The 27,968-nt window shown below is 42.7% G+C and overlaps 2 protein-coding genes and 1 non-coding gene across 5 annotated transcripts; 1 reads left to right on the forward strand and 2 right to left on the reverse strand.

Moving 5' to 3' along the window:
• On the reverse strand, positions 1–17,029 carry Fbxo45 (F-box protein 45). The gene is given in 4 exon segments (XM_036203885.1): positions 1–1,479; positions 7,143–7,499; positions 16,379–16,534; positions 16,536–17,029. Coding segments are annotated over 4 exon segments (843 nt in total). The 5' UTR covers positions 16,680–17,029; the 3' UTR covers positions 1–1,293.
• Positions 12,045–12,186, reverse strand: LOC118594385. The gene has a single exon (XR_004946373.1). It is a non-coding gene; the product is annotated as a small nucleolar RNA SNORA79 (small nucleolar RNA).
• On the forward strand, positions 16,329–26,793 carry Wdr53 (WD repeat domain 53). Of its 3 annotated transcripts, none has more exons than XM_036203881.1 (3): positions 16,329–17,134; positions 21,469–21,964; positions 26,179–26,793. In XM_036203881.1, the coding sequence occupies exons 2-3, from the start codon at positions 21,485–21,487 to the stop codon at positions 26,773–26,775; spliced, it is 1,077 nt and encodes a 358-aa protein (XP_036059774.1). In that variant the 5' UTR covers positions 16,329–17,134; positions 21,469–21,484; the 3' UTR covers positions 26,776–26,793. The 3 variants fall into 3 exon arrangements, with proteins under 3 accessions (XP_036059774.1, XP_036059775.1, XP_036059777.1); XM_036203882.1 differs by lacking the exon at positions 16,329–17,134 and adding an exon at positions 17,157–17,310; XM_036203884.1 differs by lacking the exon at positions 16,329–17,134 and adding an exon at positions 17,622–17,678.
• Positions 26,794–27,968: the final 1,175 nt, after the last annotated feature.

Genomic DNA, 27,968 nt, shown 5'->3' on the forward strand with positions numbered 1-27,968 from the left:
TCACGTGTGTCGAATTATTTATTCCAGAGTATTAGTGAGAAGGTTTATGGGTCAAAAGAGGAAATAATGTTCAACTCTTTCCAATGAAACATTCCAGTTGTTGCCAACCTAGGTTTTCAGCGTTCAGTCCCATGGGACAATACCTAGGTGATTAATTAAGAACACTCTTAACCAGGGTTCGGGATGGCACTGTTTCAGATGGGTGAGTAAACATTTTGTTGACAGCCCCAGTGGAGACTTTGAGGCTACAATTGTTGTATAATGTAAACAATATGAAATTAAAAATTCTTCATAACATCTACAGCATTATAAAGTTAGGAAATAAAAGAACCATTGACCATGTGTTCTCCTGGGGTTTATACTAACAGCGCTCATACTGTGTACTGTAAGAGCAGCTGGGACTGTTCTGTGTGGAGACCAGTGTTCTCAGAAGACCAAAAACTAAAGCCAGATGCCAAGAGACGCACATTCCTATTACGTCTGCAACAGCCCTTGTTGGCATATGCATAATTATAAGTAGAACTATTTCCCCAGTCTTTAGCCAAATGAGGAACCTTTACCATAATTCTGTTACAGTCATGGACTATAAGCCCAAAACACAAATGAGCTAGTACAACATGTCTCTTCTTCTTGTTTGTATTACCCTACTGTCCCCAAATGTCACTCTAATTTTGTACCATGTAGTGATATTTAAGAAACTGAATCAGAACAAAGCAATCCCTTTGTCCTTTTTTTTTTTTTTAACAGTTTTTACACACATTATATATACAACTTTTAAAATAGCTGCACAATTTTATTTCTCACTGCGAGAGAAGTGCAGTCCAGGCAGACCATGCTTCTCAATATATTAAAAATATTAAATAAAACCCAGCCAGTTTCATACTTTCTAAGTCAAGCTGGCTAGAAGTAAAGGGACTGGAGGAAGAACAGGCAGTTGTAAGATGGGACTGAACCTTCTTCATAAAACTACATACAATCCTGCGGTTCCCCTCTATAGCATCTCTGTACCTCACCTTTAAGCTGGAAGTAACATACTGCTAACTTAGAGAAGAGTCTGTGGCAACATGCATGTCAACTGCCCACTCAACCAACTGCAACCCTGAGGATTTTCCTGGCCCAGTGGAAAGAGGAAACACTAAGATCATCTCTGTTGTACAGCTGCTTCTCCAGTTCTCAACTTCATGTGTTTTTCAGGATGTTTCTTGGGCATGCACACATGATACTATCACTTCATGGTTCTACTTTCCACAAGTAGATCTCTTCTCCACTGTCCTTCTTCCCAGAAAGCCACTGTCATCCATCCAAAGGTTTCCCAAGGTAAACCAAAGTCACTTCTGTGTTGCCATATACAGCAGACACTGCTGGGTATAAGCAGGCCTTCGGAAGTCCTCGAAAGGCAACTCCCAGGAACTCATACCCACGCTCAAAAGCTAAAGTCTTATCTTCCATGTCCAAGATGACCCGGATTCTCTCTCCTATCTGTAAACAGACATCACAAGGTTAGCAGGGTATCCACCAAAGCACGGCTAGAAGAAAGAGGGCACAAATCAGAAGTGGACAAGCACAAAGGCTCTGTATCTTCTAACTTATCTCTGCAAACGAGAGGGGACTTCCTGGTGATAGGTAAGCATCCAGGAGAAGGAACACACATCATTTCCAACACAAGTGCTTATTTAGATCATTTTTTAAAAAGATTCACATGGGATCTACACTAATCACTTCAAATTACTCTTTGCTCAAAGCCTTTTCTTAAGGAAATTAAAACTACCATCTATAACTTGGCACATTTTACCAAAATGATCTATCTAAATAACTTCCTCATATTGCTGTAATATATACTAAATAAAATAATAAATAGCAAGAAAAATAAATGGTATTTTTGTTTGTTTTGGTTTTTTAGGGCAGGGTTTCTCTTTGTAATAGCCCTGGTCATCCTGGAATTCGGTCTGTAGACCAGGCTGGCCTCGAACTCAGAGATGTGCCCGCCTCTGCCTCCCAAATGCTAGCATTAAAGGTGTGTGACATCACTGCCTGGCAAAAAATGAAATTTTGATACATGCTACCAGCTTGACTGAACCGTGAAAACACAACACTAAGTGGAACAAGGCAGCCAGAGAAAGCTAAGCTTATGACTCCATTAAGTATCTAGAAAGATCGTACAGAGACAAGCAGGTCAGAGGTTAACAGGGCTGGGGAGCAGGGGTGTGGAGACTACTGTTTAGTGACAACAGCTTACGTTCAGGACCAAGGAAAACTTCTGGGGGCTACAGAAATGGCTCAGCAGTTCAGAGCACAGGTTGCTCTTGCAAAAGTCCCATATTTGGTCCCCAGCACCCACTATGGTAGCTCACTACCATCTGTTAAGGCAGTTTCAGAGACCTGACATGCGCTTCTGAACTCTGCAGCACCGGTTACACACACGATGAACTTTTGTATATGCAGGCAAAACACTCCTATGAACAGGGTTTCTCCATGTAACAGCCCTGGCTGTCCTGAAACTCAGAGATCCACTGGCTTCTCCCTCTGGAGTGCTGGGACTAAAGGTGTGCACCTGCGCCACCACGCCTGGCTTGGAACAGCAACACTGACTGTTGAAAGTGCAAATTCGGGTTGGGGATTTAGCTTAGTGGTAGAGTGCTTGCCTAGTAAGCGCAAGGCCCTGGGTTCGATCCTCAGCTCAAAAAAAATAAAAATACAAAAGAAAGTGCAGACTCAATACATTCAGCTCTTCACTCATTCTGAAAAGTAAAACAGTAAGACCGTCCTCTTTACAGACTACATCCATAAAGGAATGGTGCATTTGTGTGCTGAAAAGCAGAGAGTAGAACTGGCCACAGAGCTCCCCTGACAGAATGCTTGCCTAGCACACATGAACCCCTGGTTCAATGCCCAGCACTACATACCTGCCAGCACCTGGGAGGTGGAAGTCATCATTGGCTACAGTGGGACCACAGCCAGCCTAGTTACATGAGCTCCTGTCTCCAAAGTGGGTAAAAGGTGTATAAAGTCCTTCGATTTATAACTGAGATTTAATCCTCCCTGATTATGGTAACTCTGATGTTGTTATTAACTTTCCATCATTTATTTCCTGTCATAAATGACTGTCAACATCTGCTATTATCCACTCTTTGCCCAGTTCGACCACTGACATACTCTATGCTGCAGTCCTCTAGATCTTCTTTACAAGACTACCAACCAAATACAAACGGACACTTGTGTTCTGTCGAGCAACACTGTCTACTGTCCTGGGCGTCCTCTCCTCAGGATCAGGAATTAACCAAAATTTGCAGCAGATTAAGAAGACACAACTACCAGCACTCAGGAGGCAGAGGCAGGTGGATCTCTGTGAGTTCGAGGCCAGCCTGGTCTACAGAGCTAGTCCAGGACAGGCTCCAAAACTACAGGGAAACCCTGTCTCAAGAAGAAAAAGAAAAAAAAAAAAAGATACAACTAATCCTGCTGAAACCCACAAGTTTGCTTCACCTTGAAACATGACACAGGTATGTTTACAGTAAAGGAATTGAAAAGCACAAGTCTCACTAGTGTTGGTATTAATGGGTAAAATGTGGGTAGCAGGCCAGGTGGTACTGGCATGTACCTTTGATCCCAGCACTCGGAAGCAGAGGCAGGTGGATCTCTGAGTTCAAGGCCAGCCTGATCCACAGAGTAAGTTCTAGGGCAGTAGGCTACACAGCACTGTCTATAAAAACAAACAAACATGTGGATGGCAGAACAACCAGACACCATGGAAAGGAGCAAAGATGGGAGCATCCAGATCTGAACATGAGCTCTACCGTGTGAGCTCCACATGTGGTCCATGTGAGACCACAGACACAGCATGGGCATGAAAAGCTCCCAGTGAAGTGGACTGAGAAAGCAGAGAGGCCAAGAAGACCAGAGCTGAAAACTGCTGTTGCATGCCACAGGGACATGAAGTCTGCAGTCCCGAGTTCTGGCAAGTTAACTGTCTGCCATTACAAGAAAACCTGCACACACCAAAGAATAAAGCAGTTTCTAGAAAAAGACAACATTCTAGAGTTGATAGTACATCTTACCCACACGTGCAATTTCAATTAAAAAAAATATCACTAGGATAAAATAGGAAAAGTATGACTCTCGAAGTGATGGGAAATCAAAAGACTGACTTGCTGGGCAGTGGGGGGTGCACGCCTTTAATCCCAGCACTCAAGAGGCAGAGGTAGGCAGATTTCTGTGAGTTCAAGGCCAGCCTGGTCTACAAAGTGAGTTCCAGGACAGCCAGGGCCACACAAAGAAACCCTGTCTTGAAAATCAAACAAACAAAATTGACTCTTACCTAGACATAGATTTTCTAATTTGGCAAAGAATTCAAAGTATTTACAGTTATTACATCTGTGTATACATACATGTATGTGTGACTGTGAAATGCAATTTAATAATATATATGCACTAAGATATTACAGCCATTCTAAATATGTCCAAAGAATGAACGAAACAGGAAATCCCAATAGAGAAATGGATACAGAAAAAGAAACCAAATGAAATCTAGATCTAAAGAACACAATAACCAGAACTCATTAGCCTGGTTCAACAAGTTGAGATGGTAGAATAAATTGGCAGTGGGCACGAAGCTAGAGCAACAAATTATGTAATCAAAGAAGACAGGGTGCCAAGCATGGTGATGCACACCTTTAATTCCAGCAACACGGAAGCAGAGGCTGGTAGATATCTGTGAGTTCCAGGCCAGCTAGGGATATATAGTGAGATCCTGTCTCAAAAACAATAAAAAAAGAGAAACAAAGGTTGTGGATGAAGAATAAAAGGATCATAAATTAAGGGACACAAAGATACTATTAAGTGGTCAAACAAAGTGGTCAAACAACTATTATGTGTGTAAATGGACTAAACTCTTAAAAGACAGACTGTAAAATGCTTCTAAATAAAGAAGACTCAACCACATACTATTTAGGGATCCCACTTTAATAACAAGATGAATCAAAATCAAAAGGCTGGGTGGATGCTTTGGAATAGTGTTCCATACAAACCTGGAGTGGCTATATCAAAGTCAAACACAGGACTATTGATTGGTAGAGTCAAAGTTCATTTGTAATGATAAACAGGGAAATTTAATAATTAGAGCCCTTCAGTCTCTGAAGCAAAAACTGACAGACCCAAAAGAAAAATAGATAAGCTAGAGAGCACAGCAGGAGACGTCAATAGCTTTCTCAGTAAAAGAACAACAACAACAACAAAAAACCAGTAACAATATAGATGACTTAAATCCTATCAATCCATTTGACCTATGATTTCCAGAATATTCCATCTAAGAACTGTCTAAACTAGTATAAATATATTTTGAAAAATGGAAATAAGCCAGGCAGTGGAGGTGCACACCTTTAATCTCAGCACACGGGGAGGCAGAGGCAGGTGTATCTCTGAGTTCAAGGCCAGCCTGGTCTACAGAGCAAGTTCCAGGACAGTCAGGGCTACACAGAAAAACCCTCAAAAACAACCAAAACAAAAAAAAAAAAAAAAAAAAAAAAAACAAAAACAAAAACAAATGAGGAAATGATTTTATGAAGGAAAATCCTTCCAGTTTTTGCACTTCAAGAAATTAATACATATTTTACCTTTTACATTAGTGTGCCAGAGCTGATAATTTTATCATATTTTTTATGTGTATGGATGGGTCTTTTGCCTGAATGTATGTACGACCGGGCATCATTTGCACGGCAGTGCCTGTGGAGGCCAGAAGAGGGCATCAGATCCCTGGGAACTGGAGTTCTAGACAGTTGTGAGCTGCCAAGGATGCTGGGAATCGGACCTGGGTCCTCTGGAAGTGCAGCCAGTGCTCTTAACTGCTGAGGCATCTTGCCAGCCTCTGAAAGCATTACTGAAACTGGAGATTTCAAACTACATGTGGCTCCAAAAGATGAAATCTACAGTCCATTAAGTCTTCTGCTTGGAGAATATTTTTAAAAGATATTTTTAAAAATTGTGTGGATATGTGTGTGCACAAATGTTTGCAGGTTCCGACAGAGGTCAGATAAGGAAGGTGGAGTTACACGTAATTGTGAGCTGCCTAAGGTAGGTGATGGGAACTGAACTCTGGAAAAGCAGCAAATACTCTTAAACACTAAGCCAACTCTCCAGTCCAATTTTTGGAATCTTCTGGTTGTTTTATCTTCTGTTGAATCTATAATAATATGGCTTTAAGACACAAGCATTGCAATTTTAATTCTAGAATCAAATGAATGCAAGACATTAAGATGGAAGGATATGGGGTAGAGAGGCGGCTCAACAGTTAAGAACACTGCCTACTCTTCCAGAGGATCCAGGTTCGATTCTTAGCACCCACACAGTGGCCTACAATGTCTGTCACTAAATTCTAGGGGATCTGACATCCTCTTCTGGCTTCCGGGACACCAGGTACACACATGTACACAGACATGGATATAGACAAAACACTCACACCCTTAAAATAAAGTTGTTGTTTTTTGTTTGTTTGTTTGTTTGTTTTTTGAGCTGAGGATCTAACCCAGGGCCTTGTGCTTGCTAGGCAAGCGTGCTACCACTGAGCTAAATCCCCAACCTAAAATAAAGTTTAAAAACAAATTTAAGATATGAAAAATAAAGAAGTGGAGCAGTTTGACTGAACTTGTCTGTCTCCACAGAAAATACCAATAACTCCAAGGACTTTCAACCCATGTATCAGAAAGAAGCAGAGGGTAAATATGCATGTATATGCCATGAATTTGTTGTGATTAGGTAACAAGACACAGGGAAGACGACAATCTTGACCATCGACCATCACACCATAGCTCCTGAGCCACACTGGCCCAGCAGCTCATTAAGGAGGCCTTCTGAAGCACAACCATGCTTCTTTATTCACATTATGTGTATGATGTGAGACAACACGGACAGCAAAGCCTAAAACATTTACTCTTTGGCCCTCTACAGAAAAAGCTTGGCAACCTCTGACCCGGGGCAAAGACAGATTGCTCAAATATGTATTAGGAAATACTGACATATAACCTTCTACCACTTACTTTAAAAATTACTAAAGCAAAGACAAAACCCTATAGTGGCTAATATAAAAATGACTGTTTTGAACAAATTATGGTGATTTGAAGTGGCCCACACGGAGAAGTATCATTCCTCACCTGATACTTTGGTGCATTGTTGCACTGTGGAAAACTGCCATTGACTTCCCCGTTATGTAGTAGATTATTGTCCACCAGATTCCAGCCCCAGCTCTGGTCGTCACTCCCCAGCAATGCCACATAGCCTTGGCACTGCATAGGGGCCCGTTTCGTAGCAATTCCTATCACTGCCACAGTGCCCAAAGGGCCCTCCCACCATACTTCCCAGGCGTGGCGGCCCTCACTGAAACCAATCTTGGTCCTTGCACCATCGGTGCTCTGAGCGATGGGGTTCCGATGTAATGTAAAGCCATTCTTCTTGATATAGACGTTCCTGGAGCAGTCATTTGTGCTGAAGGCATGTTGGAAAGCACGTACCTAAAAACGTGAGAAACAGACCAAAAGAATAAACTTGGTTTCTTTCTTAAATATTAAAATTAAAATGTAGCAAGCTAAATTTGGTGGCTCACACCTGTGACCTCAGCCCTCTGGGATGCTAATGCAAGACTGAAAGTTCAAGGCCAGCCTGGACTACCTAGCAAAACCCCATCTCTCTCCCCTACCTCCAAACCAAAAAACCAAAAAACCTGAGGCTTTGTGTTTACAAATAATAAGATTATAAACTTTTAAATAACACACTATTTCCAAATAATGAATAAAGCTTCTGGATGGGAAACTAACATTAAATACTGTATCTCATTCAAAACAACTCCCAGGTACTCTAGATCCCTTCAATCAGTTTAAGATGAATACAGGAAACAGAAACCCTATCTGAAGAAAGGGAGGGAGCAAGCCAACTGTCTTACTGACCAAATTCCAAACTGTAGTATAATTCCTACAAGTACATTTGAAACATCAAAACAAACACACAACTATCCTTATACTTTTTAGAGATATTACTGAAATGTTTATGCATAAAATAATGGTACATGGTAATTGCTTTAAACAGCCAGAGGCAGAGTAAACATGAAACTGGATGTCATGAGTAACTGATAAAGCTTGGTGTAGATGGCATATGGAAATTCAGCAAACTACGTTCTTCAGTTTTATTTATACTTGATTAAGTGATACAGTTTCCACATTATCAATGCTGTGATCAAAAAGAATTACAGCCTAGTTTGACTCTTGCTATGATCACTGCTAGGAAAGAGGCGGCAGAAGAATCCAAAGTTCAAGGTTATCCACAGCTACACATTAAATATGAGGCCAACCTAGTCTTACATCAGGGCCAAGCTCATTGGTAGAAGTGTGTGTGTGTGTGTGTGTGTGTGTGTGTGTGTGTGTGTGTGTGTGCATGCATTACATGTATTATATAAAATATTATATAAGTATCTTAGTCATAGCTGCTCTTAAGCTTATGGAAGATTTTAGTGGCCACAAACAACTTTAGTTTACTTGCTAGGTACTGCACACTGACACATCACCACTCGTTCACATCTCCTAGATAGCACACAAACTCAACCTGTAGGACTTAGGAAGGCCAGCCACCAATGGGATAAGTTAGCTGGCCTTTCTTAAGTTTTTAATGCTCCCAACATGAAAAGAGTATAAAAATAGTCCCTTTGTACAAATAATGGCAAATTCTCAGGTTTTAAAAATAGAAAACTTTCTATGCATGGTGGCACACACCTTTAATCCCAGCACTCAGGAGGCAGAGGCAGGAGGATCTCTGTGTGTTGGAGACCAGCCTGGTTTACAGAGTTCCAGAACAGCCAGGGCTATTATACAGAGAAACCCTGTCATGGAAAAAACAAGCAAACTTGGAGCTAGGTGTGGTGGTGCACCCCTTTATTCCCTGCACTTAGGTGTTAGAGGCAGGCAGATCTCAGTTCTAGGCCAGCCAGGTCTACAGAGCAAGTTCCAAGACAACCAAGGCTTCAGAGAGAAATCTTGTCTGAAAAAACCAACATATAAATACATATACACAACACACACACACACACACACACACACACACACACACACACACACACCCCAAAAAAATTTTTTTGTTTCTATTTTACTTTAAAAATCTCTTCTTCATGGCTGGAGAGATGGCTCAGCAGGCAAGAGCACTTGCAGAAGATCTAAGACCAACTCTTAGCACCCACATGCTCTAGTTCCAGAGAACCTAACACATCCTTCTGGTCTCTGTGGGCACTGAATGCATGTGGTGCATAGATATACATGCAGACAAAACACCCAAACACATAAAATAAAAACCAAATACATCTTTTTTTCTTGGTCTTTCTGTGAAAACAAACAGATCTTAAACAAAGAATGTGGTGACAGACCTAAAGGACAATAGCTGGCTCGTGTAGGAGACCCAGGAAAGAGCCAGGGCCCCGGTCCCCAGGCCACAATGTGCAGTTTCACTGCTGCCGTGCACACGCAGAGTAATTGTTTAAGTATCCCAGTTCCATAAGGAAAATGGACAAATGAATTTTTCCCACCTGTTTCTGCATCATTTGTAGTTGTGATGTGCTGTGGTGTGGTGTGTGTGTGGTGTGTGTATGACTGCACACACATGAGATCAGTGCCTGTGGAGGGCAGATGAGGGAATTAGATTCCATGAAACCAGCTTTCAAGGAGTTAGTTGTTAGCCATCTGACAAGGATACAGTATGTGCCCTTAAGCTGAGCTTTTTCTACAACCCTTCGATACATGCTTTTATCCACCTAAAGACAAGGGAGAAAAATATCCACAAGCAAATTTTCTAGATCAAAAGAATAATAACACAGAAAGAATTAAGTCCTCATGATAATGTTAAATTACTATCTCCTCACAGCCTATTCCACAATTCTTACAAATTCTAGTTGCTTTTTCTCTAATTTTTCCCTCTGTCACAGTAATATTGACAGCCTCTTCCTCAGCCTATCACAGCTTCCCATTTTACCAACCTGATTCTACTGCATTCACTTTTAATGACTCCCTTCCTCTGCCCCATAGAAGCCTACAAACTCAGTCCTTAACCTTAAATTCTTCCACAGCTCTTTCTCAAACAGTATCTTCACTGACCCTCACGCCAGCTAATAACTTCTGAGAGCTCCCCACATAGCAGCACATCAACTATAAATTCTTTCTGGCTTCAAAGCCTTCCAGAGCAGGCTGATGCACTTCCTATCCCACCTGCCTCACCCGGTTCCTAGTGCCCTACCTGCGTCCTGTTTCCACAGGTCCTCTAACATCACCTCCATGAAGGTATTCTTAGCCAGGGCCACCCAATCCCATCATGCCCCTCTCCCAAATTCCCATTCACTATTGTCTGTATCACACAACACTTAATTATAAGGATCTTGCTTTCTAACGCACCTCTGAGCACATGATTCTACTAAATAGTATTTTGCAGAAAAAAAACAAAACAAAAAACTAATGTCACCTATATTGTTCAGTGCTCTACATTGTAGAGCATGCAAGAAATGAGAAAGACAGAAGAGTACATTAAGCAACACCATGGGAATGAAATCAGAAACCTAGGACAGTAACAATTACAGGGCAAGAGGTGAGGACGGAATCAATCTGCAGACCGAGATAGCCTAAAAAGACTTAGCAACTCCTTGTCATGACAACGTATACAGATACTGAGTAAATAAACTATAAATTAAACTACAATATTTCACATTTATGAGACAACACTGCAATGTTGTATTAAATTACTGTCAGTTCCTTTTTAGAGATGACAGTAGTATCATGATTATGTGTCTTTTTTTAAGAATACAGAAAATTTCAAATGAAATGGAAAAATACCCAATTAATAAAGTTTAAGGCTGGATGTGCCTTCAAACCCAGCACTAGGGAGGCAGAGGAAGCTTATTTCTGAGTTTGAGGCAAGCATGGTCTACAGAGTGAGTTCCAGGATAGCCTGGGCTACACAGAGAAACAAATCCTATCTTGAAAAACAAAAATAAAACAAAATAAAAGTCAAGTTTCTGTCTCAGTTTCTGAACAACTTAGTTTTTTTTTTTTTTTATTTCAACAGCATTAGTACAGACCTAGCTTCAGGCTTTTGAGTAATTTCCCCTCAGCTTACCAGCCCACACTCACTCTCCAGAGTACTCTCCATTTCTCAACAAACTGTCTCTAATTCTGTTTCTAAAGCAAAAACAAAAATAGAGACCTCGCTTAGGATATAAGTCTGAAATTTAGAGAAGTATAGTTGGACAAAGTATTTGGGATAACCAATGCTACTTGGAGACATGTAAAACATGAGTTATAAAAAAGAACCTTTCCGGAAATGGGGTGCAGCTCGGTGGTAGGTGAGTGCTGGCCATGCATCACATCAGGTCCTGGGTTTGAGGCACAGCATGGAAGGAGAGATGAAAGGTAGGGAAGGGAAGGAGGAAGGAAAGGAAGAGCCAACTACACACTTTCAGTGCCAGGCTATCCTCACCCCAGTCCTTCCGTTGCCCAGGCTCCTCGGGAGTTCTTTTGACCCACCCTGTCAGCTGTCACCTGTGTGGAGCTGATCTGTGACAGCTTTCCCAGTGTGTCCTCTCTCCTCTATGTGCCCTCATACCTGGTCCTATCAAAGCACAGCTTTACTTCATCACTCTTCTGTTCAATCTTGTATGGGTTTTTCCAATTGCAGAATAAAGGCCAAACAATATACTAAACCTGTGTTTCAAAAGGCCTTCCAGGATATATCCAGTTCCTAGTTACCTTTACAATTGTACTTCCCTTCACTCAACTAAAAATTACTTTCTGTCTTTAGCCTAGAACTCTCCTCTGATCCTTGGCCACCAAGAGCTGCCCATCCGAAGTCTGTTGAAGATCTCAGACACTGTGAGTTCTGCTCTTCCCTGAATGAACTTGCTGTCACTCCTCTACGCTCTAGCTCAAGTGACACATTATGAAAGCCAAATACCTAGGAGCCACTCTTTGTGCCTCCTTCTTCCTCATTTCTATTTCAAAACCACTGCCAAATTCTGAAGATTCTTTTTAAAAAATTGTTTGATCCCGCAAATTTCAGAGAATACACAGATAATCCCAATATCTTGATATTCTCTGAGTGAAAAAAATCAATTTTAATGTATGATGACCTAAAATCCTAGTGCCATACCTCAGGCAATAGGAGGAACAGTCATCAAATTCTGTGGATTCTATTTCCTGTCTGTCCACTCTCCATCTCCTTCACTACCTACTTTCTAATAGAACTAAAGGATTTCTAAAGTCCTCTTCCAACCTGTTCTCCACCCTGAAGTCAAAAATAACCTCTTTAAAATACAAACTAATCAGGGCTGGAAAGATGGCTCAGTGGTTAAGAGCACCAACTGCTCTTCCAGAGGTCCTGAGTTCAATTCCCAGCAACCACATGGTGGTTCACAACCATCTGTAATGAGATCTGGCGCCCTCTTCTGTACATATAATAAATAAATAAACCTAAAAAAAAAAAAAAAACCACACTAGTCAAATCACTGCCCCATGTCCATTTTTCTCGCTTACAATTAGAAATGGCTTCACTACAGTTTGGCCCACTCCTTTTCATCTCAGTCAAAGCAGCATGCCCTGCCCTAAGAGCAAGCGCGGACACTCTTTTTGCTTCTCATACCAGCCAGATCCCCTGTCGGCTCTCCTTGCTTCTCTCCGCCTTTCATCCTCACCCTTTAGGTCTCACAGAGCTCATGCATCATGTCTTATAAGAAAACCTTCCTGCCGGGCGGTGGTGGTGCATGCCTGTAATCCCAGCACTTGGGAGGCAGAGACAGGCGGATCTCTGTGAGTTCGAGGCCAGCCTGGTCTACAGAGCTGGTCCAGGACAGGCTCCAAAGCTACAGAGAAACCCTGTCTAGAAAACAAACAAACAAACAAAAATAGCCTTCCTGACCTCCGCACCTAATCAAATCCTCCACTACTGACATTCAGAACACCATGTAACTCTCATTCACAATACTTACCAGATGAAGTTTTACAACTGCAATTATCAGACTAACACCTATTCCCCCAAGGCTGGAGATGTAGCTAGCATGTATTCAATCCCTAATACAGAAAAAGAGAAACACAGGCAGGCATGCAACATGCATATGCACACGCCTTCCATAGACTATAATCCCCATAAGGCAAAATGTTGGTAAGACTGCATTTTTGCTTTTCCTTTATGTTCTTCATAAAATTTTCAAATCCACCTCATCCTAAAGTTCAGCTTAGTATCATCTTAAAGTCAAACCTTTTCTGATTCTCCACTCAACTCCTAAGTTTTCTCTTTCAGTGAACTTCTAGTATTCCTACACTAAACTAAGGAGCAATGTGAGCCATGTGTTCCAGTTATCTCGATGCATTTCCTTCCTTGACTACTCTAAGGACTTCTAGACTCTGAGCCTTCCCTCCTAAAGTAACCTTCCATCTTCAAAAGAGTCACCCCAAACCAGGATAAGTACAAGTCCACCTTGTAGCTGAAGTACACACAGCAGAAAGTTAAAGTATTAGAAACTTAAGAAAACCAAAATCTCTCTGGGAAGATACAAAACTAATATCAATTTAGGTTGCTTCCAAGGATGAGAAATGGCTAAGAATGGGAGAGCAGCCAAAGGAAGACACGTTGCTTCTCCTGATGCTCAGCTCATATGGATACATTGTCTACTGCAAGCTATGTGAACCTTTTGTGTATGTATGTGCTATATGAGTGTGTGTGTAGTCTACGTACCCATCCATGTGCTTTAGCCAGATGTGAACACTGGATGGCGTCCTCTTTCGCTCACCACCTTATTTTTTGAGACAGAGTCTCTCCCTTACCCTGAAGCTTGCAATTTTAGCTAATCTAGCTGGCCAGGGGCAGCCCAAGATCCACTTGTCTCTGGCCTCCAGTACTAGGTTGCAAATGCATGCCAGCTTGGCTTTTATAGCCAGCTTGGGAATCTGAACTCAGGTAGGTACTCATGTTTACCCAGCAAGCAATTTACCTACTAAGTCATTTTCCCAGTCCTTTTATCTAAATCTTGACTCATGTAAATGTAACTATCACAAGTAAATACAAAAAAGTATTAATTTATTTAGTTTTTTTTTTTGAAACAAGGTTTCACTTTGTAGTTCAGGCTAGCCTGGAATCAAGCTGGCCTCACATTCATTTTGATCCTCCTGCCTCAGCCTCCCAGTGCACCACAATATCAGGCTTAGAAACCTTAAGCTAGACAAAAATAATATACCTTAAGGTAAATTATTTGTTTGTTTATTTATGTATGTATGTATGTATTTATTTATTTTGAGGAAGGGTCTTACTATGTAGCTTTGGCTAGACTTGAACTCACAGAGACCCACAAAGACCAAATTTTTTAATTTTAAAGTTAAAAACACTGAATATAAAAACAAAGTATGTAATGCAGTAAGAAGTCTTCTGCACTCTCTTGTAAATTACTGTACAATTAGTACCCACTGGCTAGCTACACTACACAAACACAATCCTGGCAAATGATGTTCTTTTACTTAACAAGAAAAACAAGGACTTAAGAATGCTCTCTAGCTAGGCAGTGGTGGTGCATGGCTTTAATCCTAGCACTTGGGAGGTAAAGGCAGGCTGATCTCTGAGTTCAAGGCCAGCTTGGTCTACAAAGCAAGTTCCAGGACAGCCAGGGCTATACAATGAAACCCTGTCTTGAAAAACCAAACCAAACCAAAACTCCCTGATCTTCCAGAGTACCAAAGTTTAGTTCCCAGTGTGTGTGTGTGGTTTTTTTTTTTTTTTTGGGGGGGGGGGAGCTTGCATCTGCCTGTAAAGGTAACACTTTCTTCTGGACTCTGGGTACCAGTATTCACATATTCATGAATGCATAAGTGTGCACGCACGAGCACATGCACACCCACATACCTCCACACAAATACAAAAAATATTTTGCCAAGAGTGGTCACACATTCGTCTCAGGAATTGGAGGGCAGTCAGGTGGGTTTCTGTTAAGTTCCAGGCCAGCCTGAGCTGCTAGTGAGATCCTGTCTCAGGAAAAAAAGAAAGACTATCCTACTTGATAATTGACATATTCAACAGCAGTGTTCCTTCTCTTATCACATCAAAACTTGTTTTAATACAGAAGAATAAACCAGTAGCAGTGGCCCATACTATAACCACAGCACTCTCAAAGAGACAGAAAGCTGAAGACCACCCTGAACTACACAGTGAGATCCTGTCTCCAAAAAGGGAGACATAATATATGTATATTAAAAGAACTAGTGTATCTATTTCACATGAAAAATTACGCCGATGCTTACTAGCAATATAGCATTAAAAAAGGATAAGTTTACCATACTCCAGATTAGATTTTATCATCTCTCATATATGTTCCTTGTTTTGTTTCGAGACAGAGTTTCTTATTTTGTATAGCTCTGGCTGTCCTGGAACTTGATCTGTAGCCCAGGCTAACCTCAAACTCACAGAAATGCACCTGCCTTTGCCTCTGGAGTGCTGGGATTAAAGGTATGCAGCACTACAACCGAATTCATATATGCTCTTGCTGACTGCTATTCTAAAGAGCTATTATTATCTGTCTAATGAACCTTAACCCAAGGCCCTTTGTCTGGGCTGGAGAACCCTTGGTCCTGCCACAACCTGTTACTTAGCATTCTGATTTTGTTATGAAAACCCAAGAATCAAGAAAAAAAATACCAAAACAAAACCCAGTAAAACAGGAACCAACATATTAGATGATAAATACGACAGAAAAGACATCAAGTGGGTACAACTATTAAAAAGATATCAAGGAAGTAATCAATAATAGTACCACAAGGCAGCTTTATGAGTTATATGGCATCAATGGGAAGATGTTCTATTAAAGTCTCTTTCTTGCAAATTAGCAGGATGCGTAACCCCAAACTCACATGGAAGCGTTAAATATTGTAGACGTATGAGAACGTGGGCGAAAATAATGCAAATGTGCTTATTAATCAGAGCTTGTTAAAGATAAGGTGAACGTAAAGATCCCAGAACTAAACCCACTTTAAACCAACCAAGATGAACTGATGTCCTAAGTCTACTTGGAGGCCAGGGAAAACATAAAACCAAGGGTATTGGCTGGTAGTCTGCCTGTAAGAGCAAAGACTATCCAAAGTAGAACGAGCGATGAAAATCAATGATGGGAAACCACCTAATAATTCCAAAAGTGAGGTGGGTTACGAAGCAGAACTTCAATCCAAAGAAAAGATCTTTGCGGAGAAGAGGTGTGAGAAAGGTACTGACTGGCTGAAGCCGTGGAAAGGCGGGATGATGAGATGAAACGTGACTCAAGCTTAGAAGGTAAACCCCGGGAGCGGCGGGCAGGATAGGAGCCGGGCTTCGACGTGGCCCGGGATCCCCTCACCTTGGCCTTGTAGCTGGGCAGGTTGCAGAGGATGTCCGTGCGCAGAGCCTCTTCTGCCAGGCTGCGGGCGCACAGGCTCCGCCACACCTCGCTGTTCTCGTCGCCGTGAAGGCAGCGGTACCAATGCTTGCACACCAGGGCGCAGCTCCGCAGCTCCGGACAGCTCCAGGTAAGAGAACACCAACTCCAGCACCCGGCTGGGCAGTCGGCCGCCGGCCCCGGAGGACCCCGAGCCCGCGCCCGCGCCACCGCAGCCAGCGCCGCCCGAGGCTGCCCCAGCCCCCGGGCCCGGCGCCGCCATCGCCTCACCAGCCGGCCCGGAGGCCGCTGCTGCCGCCGCTTCGCCCCGTCTCGGCACCGGAGGCCAAGCCTCGCCTAGAGACCCGAGCTGCTCGCTCACCACCCCTTTCAGCTCCAGCCACCAGCGCCTCCACCGCTCCCGCCCCTGCCCGGGGGCGTCCGCCGCGTGCCCCGCCTCACTGAGGGCAGACGCGCCGGCCACTCGGGTCCCCGCCCCTCGTCGCCGCTCAGCGCGGGCGCCGGAACCAGCCGCTTCGCCCGGCCTCCTCGCGACGCACCCCGGGATCCGCCATGCGGGTTGAGGGCAAGAAGCAAGGGCGCACGCCCAGCTCGCTCGCCGCGCCTCTCAGTCCGGAAGTGACTGCTCCGTGAAGGCGCCTCGCTCCCTAAGCTTGATGGGATTGGAGGCTGCGTGTGAGGTCATCACTAGGCGCCGACCGGGAACGGGAAGCCAAGGTATGAGGCTGTTGCTAGTGGGTACGATCTACACTCTAGTGGTTTTTTTTTTTTCTCTTTTTCAACTAATGGCCTTCAGTCGGCTCTCCTTGGCCTCTCTTCCTACGGAGTTTCCTGTTTCATTTGCTTCCTGCTCAATCTACAGCTTGTGTATGACACTTCCTCTTTTTTGCTAGGTAATTAGTTCCTGCACCTTTACTTCGATTGGACCCATTTTCTTTATCTTTGTGCAGTTGAGAACCTCTTGTCTTGGTCAGGTTAGATACTCTTTCTTTCTTGCTTTCTGTCTGTCTGTCTCTCTCTTTATTTCTGGTTTTTCGACACAAGATTTCTCAGTGTAACCTTGGCTGTCCTGAACTAGCTCTGTAGCCTCGAACTCACAGAGATCCGCCTGCCTCTGCCTCCTGAGGGCTAGGACTAAAGGCGTGCGACACCATCGCCCGACTCCATTTTATTTTTTTACTCTGGGCAATTGACATAGTCTTTTCCTGGACAGGACCATAGGGACTCGTCAGAACATCTGTACCAGTACTCCATTTTAAAAGTAAGGTGACAAAATTTGAACAACTATGGTAAATTCGCAGCCAAAAACAAGATAATCTCAAAGTGTCATTTGAATACTAAGTGTTAACAATCTTTTTTGACAAAATGTAGTGCACTCAGATCCATCTTAGTAAAAAGATTAAGGAGATGGGGTGTGTGTGTGTGTGTGTGTGTGTGTGTGTGTGTGTGTTTACTTTCTTAAACAATCCCAACAAAATAAAGGCATAATGGTAGTTTCCAGGGAGGAAAAGAAAGCCTGCATTATTTAGTCAAACTACGTTTCCAAAGTTTAAAGAGCACTGAGAAAAAGAATAATAGCGGGATGGAGAGACGGCTCAGTGGTTAGAGCACTTGCTGCCCTTGCAGAGTTCATTCCTGGGTTCATTCCCAGCACCCATGTGGAGGCTCGAGGCCATCTGTACCTTCAGTTTGAGGTGAGCCAAGCCCTCTTTTGGTTTCATGCATTCCTGGGGTGTACATGCCATACACATAAAGTAAAATAAAAAAAAAAAAAAAGACCTACAGTGTCAGCATACGTTATGTGAGGCATTTTAATCTGGTATTTATATACTTCTCAAGACAGCTCTACTAAGTGATTATTATAATAATAGGGCTCACAGACTCAGTAGTCAGTCCCAGTGTCATGCAATCTTATGTAGTAAGAAATCTGCCTGAGATCCACCTATGTGTATTCACTTCCTGTTTTTCAGTAAAAACCAATGAGCAGTAACTACTTCCCTACTCTGCTATAATTACATGCTTATTACTTGACAATCCCTTCCTCAGAATGTCTTTCACTAAATTAAGTAACCCAAATTCTTGTCTGTTTTGTCAATGCTAATGCCACAGCCTTTTAGTTGTTTTGGTTGTTACCAGTTTCTCCACATCAGGACTAACTTTAGAAAACCCAAATCTATGAGAAAGTGTTGACCCACACATTATAGTAATGGCCATCTCTCTCCGTGGTAACTGAATGTTGAACCAAATTTTGTCTGAATGACAATTACATTTCCTTTAAATCTGGTAGATCTGAAAAGGAGGTAAAGAACTATACAGAACGATTAGATTGAAAAGCATGGACAGGGCACCCTGGTACAAAGAGACGATAGTTCTAGCTACTTGGGAACCTCAGGTGAGAGATCACATGAGCCAGGAATTTGGGACCAAACTGGGTAAGACAGAGTCAGTCAGTTTCCGTTTCTCCCTCTCTCCGAGACTTGTGCACTGGAATAGCAGAAATTCATAAATAAAGGTATGACTGAAGAAAAACATTGATAGTAGAGATTATTCATTTATCACATACTTTGAAAGCCTTTATCTTGTCTCCCTCAAGACAAATCGCTGAAAGATCTAATGATATCATTCTGTTCTTCTTCTCTTCTCCTTACCCCAGAATGAGTTTCTCTGTGTAGTCCTGGCTGTCCTGGAACTCTGTAGACCAGGCTGGCCTCTAACTCAGAGATCCGCCTGCCTCTGCCTCCCAAGTGCTGGGATTAAAGGTGTGCGCCACCCCTCCACCTCCCACCCCCGGCTGTTGTCCCTTTACCCATTATTCAGATGACTTTTAGTGGCATATTATCACTCAACTAACATTAGAGTAATATCAAAGTAGAAAAGGAGGGTTGGGGATTTAGCTCAGTGGTAGAGCGCTTGCCTAGCAAGTGCAAGGCCCTGGGTTCGATCCTCAGCTAAAAAAAAAAAAAAAAAAAAGTAGAAAAGGTTGTCTTTATCACTCTCTTGTTTTCTAGTTACAAGCCTTTCGCCTACTTTTCATGAGCCACACCTTGTCCCCTTCCCCCTGTCATTATGTAGTCCACCTGCTGGAACTGCTCCTTGTGACATCCCCCCCTTTAATACAATGCTCTTAACATACCTCCTTTGTTCTTCTGCACTCCGTGATCTCATTAGGAGTTAGAGGAAATGGTCTATTATCTAATTAAAGTAATCCATAATTGGATATGAGGAAATTCTGTGCTTTACCCTTTAAGCAACTACACAGGAAAAAGACAAACGTATTGACTTGATAAACGAGTGAGAGAATATTGACATTAACCTAGTTCTACTAGGTTGTCCAGTCCAAGTGTACAGAATCAAGAACAGTGGCTTGTAGACAACTCACTTCTGGGTTGTTTTTACGTAGCTCTTAAGTACATTTTCCCCATAGTCATTCTGCCCTAGTAGTCTGACTGTTTGACCTTTTTTTTTTTCCCCCCTCGAGGGTCTTTATATGTAACCCAGAGTGGCCCAGAACTCAAAATCTTCCTGCCTCAGCCTCCAAGGGCTAGGATTACAGGTATGTGCCACCGTTCCTGACTGGTTTAACACTTTTAATAATGGCCTTTGGGTATGTTTTGTAGACCAAGTAAATAAATGGTTTTGAAGGCCCTAGTTGTATCACAAATGAATATTATACATGATAATTGTTGACTGACTACAGTAAAAAGCCTCACTGAATATGTATTTATTCTAACAAAAATTTTTAGCTTTATATATTTGCTATGAATGAGTAAATAAGCATAAGTATGCAAGTATTTGTGTGTACCATGTGCATTTCTGGTGCCCTCAGAGATCCAAAGAAAGCACTGGATCCCCTGGAATTGGAGTTACTCTGACCGTGAGCCAGGGTGCTGGTAAACGAAGCCAGTCATCCGCAAAAGCAACAAATCCAGTTCTAACCACTGAGCCACCTCTGTGGCCCCAAATGAATATACACATTTTTGAGGCTTTCCTAACCTTTTTTAACAGTCCCATTAATAGCTCTTTATTATTTTTCTGATTATGTAATGATCAGTGAATAGCCATGTGATTTAGAGTCTGGAAATTTAGTGTCGTGTGCCACCCCACTCTGCCCCCTCAGTTCTTGGATCTTGTGGGAATTAATGAAAAGATTTACTACTAGATCCATTATGGGAAAAGTGATCAGAACTGTATTGCCTATAATAGTCCTTTTAACTATAAAATCTATTCATTGACTAACTTCTCATGCTTTGGAGTGGAAATTAACCAAAAGTACCTTTAAAATTGAGTCAGTCTTGGGTTGGGGATTTAGCTCAGTGGTAGAGCGCTTGCCTAGCAAGCACAAGACCCTGGGTTCGATCCTCAGCTCAAAAAAAAAAAAAAAAAAAAAATTCAGTCAATCTCTTCTCCCGCCCCCCCCAAAAAAAAAAAAACCAAAACAGGATAAGATAAGGAAACTTGCAAAAGCTTGCACCTGACAGTTTTTAATTTATAATATATATGTATTTGGGTCTCCTATGAACAGATGTGTCCCAGAGAAGCAGAAATACTAGACACAGCTTATGTTTACCTAGAGTTCTGTAGATTTGGTCTTTAAATGTCTTTTGAGAGGAGAGGGCTGTTGTGGGAATTCAATCCGTTCAGCCAATGGTGTTGGGGTTACGAGCCCTATGGGGCATAGTCTTCTTGGAGTATGTGACCAAATAAGAATGGAGGAGAGGGGCCTCACACTCTCTCTTGGGTGGTCGGAGCAGGAGCAAGCAGCGGAGAAGTGTGGCTTGCAGTTGGTTCCCATCACTCTTGGACAGGAGAGCAGGACAATGACAGCTGGATTAGCAGCGGCGTCTACTTTGTTCTGTGTCGTGAGTGTATCTTACTGATTTCATTTCCCTAATAAATTTTACCTGGCCCATTGCATCAGTGTCCCACTTCAGAGGGCAAGGGGATAATTGTGTTTTTAAGCTATCTTTAAAATCTGTTGAAATGCCGTTTATTTGTCTCATAGCGTCAAGCTGTTGTATAAAATCTGATACAGGTTTTCTCCCTCTTCCCAGAGTTTTGCAGGCCATCATGGCAGTCAAGTGGACTGGTGGACATTCTTCTTCTATCCTCTGCCTGAATGCAAGTAAAGATGGGATGGTGGCTTCAGGAGCAGAGGGTGGAGATCTTGTGGCTTGGGGTGAAGATGGGACTCCATTAGGACATGTGCAGTTGGAAGGGGCCAATGACATCACCAGCGTCTTGTTTTCTCACTCCTGCCCCACCAAGCTCTATGCCTCCCACGGAGAAATCATCAGTTTGCTAGATGTCAGGTCTCTTAAAGGGTCCGTGGACCATTTTCATGTGAATGATGAAGAAATCAATTGTCTTTCACTAAATGAACCTGAAAGCCTGTTGGCTTCTGCTGACGACTCTGGGGCAATCAAAATCCTGGACTTGGAAAAGAAGAAAGTTACCAGGTCCCTGAAGAGACATTCTAACATCTGTTCTGCTGTAGCTTTCCGACCTCAGAGGCCTCAGAGCCTGGTGTCCTGCGGCCTGGATATGCAGGTGATGTTTTTGCAAAGAACACTTGAGTAATTTCTGAGCAGGATTTGCTAACAAAATCAAGTATGTGTTTGGTTGGTTTCCTTGGCAGTTCTGGGAATTGAATTCAGGGCTGGTACGTGATCAACATGTACTCTACCACTGAGCTGTATCCCCAGCCCCTGGAATCGAATTATTGAGCAAGTATTTTCTATTCTCTACTAATATTTCTTACCCCATTATGAACCATAGCCTTACGTCTACCATGCTAGCCTGACAGAACCTACTGTATTTTATTCATAAGTCCTTTGTCTTCCTTTGTCCATCCTTAAAGACATCCTGACCTTAGGATTCAAATACCTGATTCTAAAAATCGCCTTAAACAAACAAGGGGTAGCTTTATGTCAACTTAACACAACAAACAAAAGGGGGCTGAATGTAGAGTTAGTTGATCCACACTCTAGAAACTTTCTGTTGTTGTTGTTTTTTTGGGTTTTTTTTTTGTTGTTGTTTGTTTTGTTTTTTGTTTTGTTTTGTTTTTTTGGTTTTTCGAGACAGGGTTTCTCTGTGTAGCTTTGCGCCTTTCCTGGAACTCACTTGGTAGTCCAGGCTGGCCTTGAACTCACAGAGATCCGCCTAGCTCTGCCTCCCGAGTGCTGAGATTAAAGGCGTGTGCCACCACCGCCCGGCAGATGTTGTTGTTTTTGAGACAGGGTTTCTCTAAGTAACAGCCCTGGCTGTCCTGGAACTCTCTCTGTAGACCAGGCTGCCCTCAAACTCACAGAGATCCGCCTGCCTCCGCCCCTGAGTGCTGGGATTAAAAGCATTTGCTTCTAGACACTCTGAATGGTGTGTGTGTGTGTGTGTGTGTGTGTGTGTGTGTGTGTGAGTGTGTGGTGGTGGTGGTGGGAAAGGGAGTAAGAAGGGAAAGGGAGTCTCTTTTTACTTTAAAATTTGAGATATGTTGCTTGAAATGTGTGTGAGTGACCAGAAGCAGAGCACTATCTGCAGTGCTGGACTTTGAAAGCAACATCACAAATCAGCCCGAGTTCAGAGGAGACCACTAAGAAAGAGATGGAGTTATAAAGCACATTGTACAGGGAAAAGTTGGTGGGGTTTAATTTTTTGTTCTCATGGGAGCGGATCGTGGATTAATGTGAGAGTTTTTAGATAGCTTGAACTTTCCATAGTAACTGTCCTTCCTTCTGCATGGGAAAAATCTCCTCACCAGGGTTGAGTGCTCAGGACTTGAAGTGCTTTGCACATATTAGTCTTCACTGTAATCATGCATCCTAATTACTGTCCCTAAATGTACTCTAAATGTAATTTTATTTTATTTTTTGTGTATGGATGGTTTGCCTGAATGATGTCTGTGCACTTCTCATGTGCCTGGTATCTGTACAGGCCAGAGTTGGGCATTGGATACCCTGGAGCTACAGTTACAGACAGTTGTGAGCTACTACATGGATGCTGAGATTTAAACCAGAGTCCTCTTGAAGAGCAAACAGTTGGCATAACTGCTAAGCCCTACTCTAGATCCCTGTTGTTCCTTTCTTAAAATTATTATTGTAGGGCTGGAGAGATGGCTCAGTGGTTAAGAGCACTGACTGTTCTTCCAGAGGTCCTGAGTTCAATTCCCAGCAACCACATGGTGGTTCACAACCACCTGTAATGAGATCTGGTGCCCTCTTCTGGCCTGCAAGGACACATGCAGACAGAACACTGTATGTATAATAAATAAATAAATCTTAAAAAAAGAAAGAAATGAAAAAAAAAAATTGTAAGCCGGGCAGTGGTGGCGCATACCTGTAATCCCAGCACTCGGGAGGCAGAGGCAGGTGGATCTCTGTGAGTTCGAGGCCAGCCTGGTCTACTGAGCTAGTCCAGGTCAGGCTCCAAGCTACAGAGAAACCCTATCTTGAAAAAAAAAATATTATTGTAAATGAACCATCTAGCTAGAAATAAACTTCGGTCTCTACCTCCGAATTCTGTGCTTTTTCTCTGTTATAAGAGGTATTTAAAGTATCGTTTGTGTTTGACATATGGTAGTTCCCCCTTTAATCTCAGCTCCTGTGAAGCAGAAGTAGGCAGATCTCTGTGAATCGGGGCCAGACAGAGGTATGTAATAGAGGGATCCTGTCTCAAGAACAACTAGATAAAACAACAACAACAACAAATCAGTATTGCTGGGCAGTGGTGGCATACATCTTTAATCCCAGCACCCTTGGGAGGCAGAGGCAGGCTAGTCTCTGAGTTCAAGGCCAGTCTGGTCTACAGAGCAAGTTCCAAGACAGCCTAGCCTACACAGAGAAACCCTGTCTCAAAAGACCAAAGCAGGGAAAAATCAGTATCGTCTGATTTTTATGGAAAAATCCATAAGATTGGAGGGCATGACAGTGGAATCAGTAGCTGCCCTGTGTGCTGGGACACTCCCCAAACAATAAAGAATTACCCCTCAAAAATATCTGTAGTACCTCTGTAGAAATTCTATACAGAATTATTTAATACAGAATTATTCTAGGAGTTTTTGCTTTTCAAGACAAGGTTTCTCTATGTTGTCCTGGCTGTCCTGGAACTGGCTTTGTAGACCATGCTGGCCTCAAACTCAGACTTGCCTCTGCCTCCAAGTGCTGGGATTAAAGGCATGCACCACACCAGGACCCTTCTGTATTTATAAGGCAGTTTCCCTATAGCCTACAACTAGGTTTTTTGGCCGTATGCTTCCTAAATCTGCATTCTTTACCCTCAGGTTGGATCTTCCTCTGATTTTCAAGAAATATCTGTGTAGCCAGATGGCTGTTGGTTATAAATGATCAGATACAATAGTCATTCTTTCATCCTTTGGCTATAGCAATTTTCATCACTGGCTCATTAGCCAATAGGTGTGGCAGTTAGATATGCAGAAGTGACCTGCACTCTTTAGGTTAGATTGGAAATGGTCGGGCTGGAGAGAAGCTCAGTGGTAAGAGTTCACTCTGCTCTTGAAGAGGACCTGAGTTAGCTTCCCAGCACCCATATCAAGTGGCTCACAACTGCCTGTAACTCTAGCTTCAGGGGATCCGATGCCCTTTTCTGGGCTCCCAAGGTGTTGGTATTCACACATACATACACATGCACATTCACACACACTCACACATGCCTACACACAAATAAAAGTGAAATAAATGTTTCTGGGCTGGACATGGTTGCACATGCCATCTCGGCATTTGGAGGACAGATCTCTATGAGTTCAAGCCCAGCCTGATCTGTGTAGTGAGATCTTGTCTCAAAAAAAAAAAAAGAATTTTTTTTTAAATGGACATCAAGAATTTGGCATTTTGCCTACACATCTATATGAGATATTTTAGTGTTACTGCTAGAGAACTTACATTCTCAAATATTCTATAAAAGGCAGGGCCAGATAACTGCTATTTTAATTTACCTGGTAAAGTTTCACTATGTAGCAGAGGGTGACCTTGAGTCCCCACCTCTACCTTCCAAATGCTAGGTTTGCTGGCTTTACAATAATACTTATTCCAAAAAAGATTCTTCACTAAATTAAAAAAGAGTCTGAACTAGGCATGGTGATGCATGTTTATGATCCTAGCACTGGGCAAACAGGCAGAAGGGTCACCATTAGTTCAAAGCCTGCTTGTTCTACATAGTGACACCTGGTTTGAAACAAATAAAAAATTTGTTTGGAAATCAAATATGAAATATACAAAACAAGGGGTTTTGTTGTTATTTCATTTGTTTTTTGAGATAAGGTCTCACTGGATAGCATTGGCTGGTCTAGAACTGGCTATGTAGACTAAGCTGGCCTGGAACTCATAGAAGCCCACCTGCCTCTGCCTCCTGAGTGCTGGGGTTAAAGGCGTGTGCCCCCGTGCTGGCTGGCTTGTTCATTTTTGTTTTAATTCTTCTGTTTTAATTTGGGGAGCGATGCTGGGGCTGTATCCAGGGTTTTGCAGGTGGCAAGTAAGTCCTCTGCCACTAAGCTGTATCCTCAGCCCAACAACTGTACTTTCATGGAGTCTTGTCGGTAAAGTTGTTGAGGTCTGGCTTTGTAAGTCCTACCTCTACCTCTGCGTTCTAGTTTAGTCTAGTGTCAAGTAGCATTACCCTGGCAGGTTGTAGTAGCTTCTGACCATTTAAAATGTTACAGGAACCATGTCATTTTATTAGAAGCTCAGTAAGCACTGTAGTTGAGAAACGTGACTAGAACACTGTATGACTATGTAACTTCATCTTGTTTAAAGGTGATGCTGTGGAGTCTTCAAAAAGCCCGTCCTGTCTGGATCACGAATTTACAAGAGGATGAAACAGAGGAGATGGAAGGCCCCCAGTCCCCCGGCCGGCTCCTAAACCCCGCACTAGCCCACTCTGTCTCTGTGGCATCATGTGGCAATGTTTTCAGCTGTGGTGCAGAGGATGGTAAGGTGCGCATCTTCAGGGTGATGGGAGTCAAATGTGATCGAGAATTGGGATTTAAGGGTCACACTTTGGGGGTATCCCAAGTCTGCTTTGTGCCTGAGTCCTATCTGCTGCTTACTGGAGGGAATGATGGGAAGATAAGGTTGTGGGATGTGAGCAGTGAAATGGAGAAGAAACAGAAGAGTCCTGCAAAGCGCGCCCACAGGAAGAAAGCAAAAAGAGCAGCGTGCCCCAAGCAGGGTGAGAACTCCAGTGCCACAGCAGCAGATGAGGAGGGGCATGCGAGGATTGTGCCAAAGCTCGACATTGAACATGGAGACAAAGTGAACTGGCTCTTGAGTACAAAGATAAAAGGGCACCGAAGCCTCTTAGTGGCTGATCAGACGAGCTGTGTGTCTGTGTACCCCTTAAATGAACTTTAGGCCCAATAAAAAGCACTGTAAAAACTCTGATAAAGTCTTTTTGGTTTTTTGTTTGTTTCTTTCTTGCTTATTAAGACAGCCTCACATTTATAGCCCAGGGTAGTCTGGAACTCACTACATAGCACAGGAATGACCTCAAATTTGTAGCAATCCTCTTGTCTGTGTCTCTAGATTCTGAGATTACAAGCATGAGCCACCTCTCTGCTCTGCTGACAGAACTGATTTTATAATTCTTTAGGTTAAAAACCATCTTGCTTTAAACTATTTGTCATATGTAGGATCTCGTCAGTTTGAACAAAGGAAGACCACTGGATAGTGTTTCCTACAGTAAGTGACATTAGAGTGTGGTAGAGACTGAGTTCTGACGGTTAACCCTGTGCCAGGTGTTCACAGTGTTTCATTCCCAGACGCGGTTTGGGGCTTTCACTGCGCTCTTGTCTGACTTGATTTCTCCTCATTTTCCAGTGAATATAAGACTTTTTGTTAGATTTTACAACTTAATACTTTTCCCTAGTTTTCTTGTTTAAGATTATGATCTTAGAGGGCTGGAGAGATGTCTCAGAGGTTAAGAGCACACAAGGTGGCTCACAGGCCTCTGTCATGAAATCTGGCGCCCTCTTCTGGCCTGAAGGCATGCATGCAGACAGAGCACTGTGTTCATAATAAATAAATAAATCTTTTTTTTTTAATTATGACCTTAGAAATAATAATATATCCAGGTAGATGGTGCATGCTTGTAATCCCAGCATTCAGGAACTTGAGCTGATGACCCTGTCCCAGAAAGAGAAAGGTAAACGAAGGAAGGGAAGAGGGAAAGAAAGAAAGGTAGGAGAGGGGAGGAAGGGAAGGATGTTTTGGTTTGGCATTTTTTGTTCTTTTGGTTTTTGGTTTATTTGTTTGAGGCAGGTCATTCTGGATGTTCTATTGCTCACTTGGTAGACCAAACTGGCCTTGAGGTCACAGAGATCCTCCGCTTCCACCCCTCCCCACCCCTAGTGTTGGGATTAAAGGGCTACTCCACCACACTCAGCCAGATATATATATTTTTAAAGATTTATTTATTATGTATACAGTGTTCTGTCTGCGTGTACGCCTGCAGGCCAGAAGAGGACACCAGATCTCATTACAGATGGTTGTGAGCCACCATGTGATTGTTGGGAACTGAACTCAGGACCTCTGGAAGAGCAGCCGTT

Source organism: Onychomys torridus, chromosome 12 (assembly GCF_903995425.1).
Source record: "Onychomys torridus chromosome 12, mOncTor1.1, whole genome shotgun sequence".
NCBI lineage: Eukaryota > Metazoa > Chordata > Mammalia > Rodentia > Cricetidae > Onychomys > Onychomys torridus.